This window comes from Bidens hawaiensis, unplaced genomic scaffold (genome assembly GCF_021521415.1).
Source record: "Bidens hawaiensis isolate Kalapana, Puna unplaced genomic scaffold, B.hawaiensis_p1.1 tig00000369_1, whole genome shotgun sequence".
Taxonomy (NCBI): Eukaryota; Viridiplantae; Streptophyta; class Magnoliopsida; order Asterales; family Asteraceae; genus Bidens; species Bidens hawaiensis.
In genome coordinates, this window is record NW_027491028.1 from 1435741 (window position 1) to 1439795 (window position 4055).

General features: G+C 30.4%; 1 protein-coding gene across 1 annotated transcript; it reads left to right on the forward strand.

The window, feature by feature from the left end:
- Window positions 1-782: 782 nt before the first annotated feature.
- Window positions 783-1806, forward strand: LOC143622742 (uncharacterized). The gene is made up of 5 exons (XM_077093807.1): window positions 783-803; window positions 907-1170; window positions 1246-1518; window positions 1599-1651; window positions 1728-1806. The coding sequence occupies exons 1-5, from the start codon at window positions 783-785 to the stop codon at window positions 1804-1806; spliced, it is 690 nt and encodes a 229-aa protein (XP_076949922.1).
- Window positions 1807-4055: the final 2249 nt, after the last annotated feature.

Genomic DNA, 4055 nt, shown 5'->3' on the forward strand with positions numbered 1-4055 from the left:
GTATGTGCCTTCAAATGTTGTTAGGGTTAGGTTTACTGTTGTTAATTGGGTAGGGTTTCATCAGTTAATTAGTTGTTTTTGCTGAAATCAGTTAATCGGTTAGGTGTAATGCTGAAATCTGAATTTTTTTGTTGGTTTTTGTTGGTTTTTGAAACCTGAATGCTTGTTTTGCTGAAATCAGTTAATCGGTTAGGTTTATTTGCAGCCATAACTAACTAACATGCTAAAATCAGTAATACGGTTCTTGTTGACTTCGGGGTAAGTTGTTGATATCTTGCAATCCATGTTACAACTTGTATGACGACAAGAAAACCTTGTTAAACCTCATGTTGTATGGTATAGATTATTATTATTTTTTGTTTCATAGATGGCAGAACATAACTTATTAATGCAAGAAAACTTCTTCATAAATGATATACGTGCTACAGTCTGGTAATATATTTTTCGATAACATGTGTTGTAAATTAGTTATTTGCTTGTCCGGTTATTGATTGATAATCGTACAATCGGGAAAATTACCTTACCTTACCTTACCCACATTTATTTTACTTTCAGGATTGGTTTTTTCCGTCTGCGTTTCGACATGTGAGAATCAACATGTCTTATGCATTTTGTATCCTTTCCTTTGGGCATGTCCAATGAATCAAATAATCATGTAAGTGTAGACATATTATGGGTTTTTATTATTGACCACCAACTGTTTGTTGAAATGCTTCAATGAATTGAATTGAATTGTATTTCTAACTTATATATGTGTTCTAAGTGTTTGTTGAAATGCTCCAATGGGTTGTTTCTGTTTGAAAGTTTGTGTGTTTCTGGGTTAATTGATTGCATTTTCTGGTTTTATTTGAGTCTAATTTTGCAGGGAAACCATGTACATGCTCTTGAGGATTCTGTGTCCTTTAGGAGAAAGCCAAATCCCAGATTGAAGAAAGAATTTGTGATTCACAAGCAACTGTGTTCAATGAGGAACAGCAGATCATAACTCAAGATGCTGCTGATTATAGTTCAACTGTCAATTTTGTTGAACCCCTAATTGAAAAGACTGTAGGTGTTGATGATGTGAAGAACAAGGAATTGCTAAATAATACTCAGAATCTCGAAGATGATGTTTCTCCTTCTGTTTCAGAGGATAGTAGAACATCTCAAATGGGAAGACCATTGTTGAAGGTTATTACTCATAACACACATAATTTGATTCTTTATGAAACGATTAGTAAACTGATGTGTTTGATTCTGCTGCAGTCAAAATTAAACATTGACCATGAAGTTTTGCAGCCGAAGATCAGAAGGAAAACATGGTCACTCCAAGAACCAAAAACTCAAAACACAATCGAGTCCATTGATCAAAAGAAATCAGCCCCGAGATCTTTGTACACGTTGATGAAATCCGGTTCAGTTAAAGAACCTTGCAAGTTAAACACCCTGGTGGTTCGAAAGACTGAAAGCACAAAACTTGGTCCAAGTGCTCATTCCACGCCCAAACGCTCCGCAACGCCTATGAAAACGCCATCTAAGGTATTAATATTAATCCTGAATAATATTGTTATGATTTCTTTATTTACCTAAAACTTATGTTAATTAATATTGTGTTGCAGGTTACAAATGTGGCGAATAAGCAACAGTTAGCAATCCCTTCTGTAAAACAAAGGTAAATGATTCAAATCATATTGTGAAATTCATTGTTTTTATAAAAATTAACCTTTTTGGTTTTTGTACATTTAAAGGATGGAAACACCTGTTCATCCTTCAGCTGCTGGAAGCAAAACACCTGGTCAAAAATGGCCCTTTTTCTCAGATGTATAAGTTATATTATTCAATAATCATCCTTCAGTTCCAAAAGTGACGAAAACATTTTAATGAATATGGATATATTTATATTTTTTGTTGGTTGGGGGAGGCAAAACTGAGTACATGGATGCAGATTTTGATGTTGTTCGAGAAGAATGGTCGAGTTATGCATCACAGTTTATTTTCCGGCAGTCATATATGTATGCTTTTGAATATTTACAAATATTTTTGTTAACTTGGGGATATTTGTAATATTTTGACTTACGATGTGTAATATAGATATATAATTTTGATGTTATATTTGTGTAATTAATGTAAAAATTAGTAATTATGCAATATATATATATATATATATAATATTTTTTTTTAAAAGTATACGATGACACGCTTAAATGCTAGTCGTAAATTGGTGTCATAATGGTGAGTAAAGAAAGCATGTCATACATGTACGTCATAAAAGCGTGTCACAAACGGGTGTCATTAATGCGTGTCATTTAATATGACACACTGGAGCGTTTCATATTTTGTTTATGACTAGGGCTTCAACGACGCGCATTTGCGTGTCATCCATACCCATTAATGACACGCAATGCGTGTCATTAAAGACCTTTTTTCTAGTAGTGTATAAAGTATATTTGTATATATATTTTTCCAAAGCGTTCGAATATATGAGAAACCACACATGTATATGTGGATGGGTTTTGCAGTGGTAGTGTATGCGTCAATTTATGCGTACATGTAACATCCTCATCATGTGTAGAAGCATATTCTTGTTGATGGCAAGTTTTAGGTGGATACTTCATGAGTATGGATATCAAATACTTTTATTGAGCAGGACCATCTCAAAACAAACCATCATTAGCCTCGTCTTAACGAGGGAAGATTTCTCCATACAACTAGCTAAATGCAAAAGTATAATGAAAATATGAGTAAGTGTAGTGTGAGAGCACGTGACGTAACTCAACCCACTTTCCACCCTTTTTTTATTTAAAACTAACTTTAAAATACATGTAACACACGGAGTGATCTAAATAATAAATACAAATAAAACAATACGTAATGTATATGGAAAAATATATTACATTTATGCTTGTATCAATACTATGTGTACAGAAATTAATTTTATTTGTCACAAAATGTTTTTTTCAAAAAAAAATTAATTTAGTAAAATAAAAATAATAATGCACCTGCAAAAACATATTGAGAATGTTGTATATATTAGAAATTTCATTATCAGTATCATATATGTATAATTAAAAGGTTTTTGGTTATGAACCAATTTCGGAGAATACTTCTTATACAATAATAGCTTTGATTTACATCATGAAAAAGATTTTGGTAAGTTTGAGGGGGTTTCTCGACTTTTCCATAATGACAACATAAAAATAACACGTTAACCTGTTCAATTTTGTGAATGTTTTACTTCACTTGAGCGTAATTTTGTATGACATACTTCATATACAACATTACTATTCAAGAAAAAGTTAATGTTTACACAAATGTTTAAAATTTGATAAAATTTAGAAGTATTGATAGGTCTGGACTCTGGAGGTGGCATGTCGGCAGTGTTCGTCATTTTTTCTTAAATTTTAATAGTTGTAAGAAAAAAAATACTCAATTTGCCAAATCCTGAATCTTTTAATTATTTTCAAAAATGTCATTGAAAATAATTTTGAAACCCAATCACATTTAAAATTATAACTTTCATTTGTTTTACATATTCAAGTCAAAACTTTGAACCCGTAACAAGTGTGACGATAGATCTATTTGCATTCACAAACTTTTAAAAATATTCAGATTACCCATTTTTTACCCGTAACAATTTGAGCAAAATGTAGTTAAATTGTACTAAACAACCTATTTACCAACTTTTGACCCGTAACTATCAAATTTAAATTCCACAAAAAACCTAAAACGATCTTTGATAAAAAAAACCAAAAAACTATATATACTATCATTACATTTTAACATATATTTAGTTTACTAAATTAACCAAAAAAAATAAATAGATAAATGGATTGATTTATAATTTATAAATTTATATGACAATTTACAATAATAATAATAATAATAATAATAATAATAGATAAGTGGATTGATTTAAAAAAAGGATCACCTTTAAGCATATATTTATAATTTAATGATTAAAAAATTACTTTGTAAAATGATAGCATATTCGAGTTTTGTTTTTCTTTACAATCTTTTACGATATACGTAGTACAATATGTTAATGATAACATTTGAAATTATATTCTTTCAATCTT

Bases quoted from the DNA above. Each gene is read 5' to 3' on its own strand.
- LOC143622742 (XM_077093807.1), top strand. From the start codon at position 783: ATGGGTTGTTTCTGTTTGAAA. The intron at 804-906 runs GTTTGTGTGTTT...TGTGTCCTTTAG, and splicing joins TGGGTTGTTTCTGTTTGAAA to GAGAAAGCCAAATCCCAGAT. The intron at 1,171-1,245 runs GTTATTACTCAT...ATTCTGCTGCAG, and splicing joins TGGGAAGACCATTGTTGAAG to TCAAAATTAAACATTGACCA.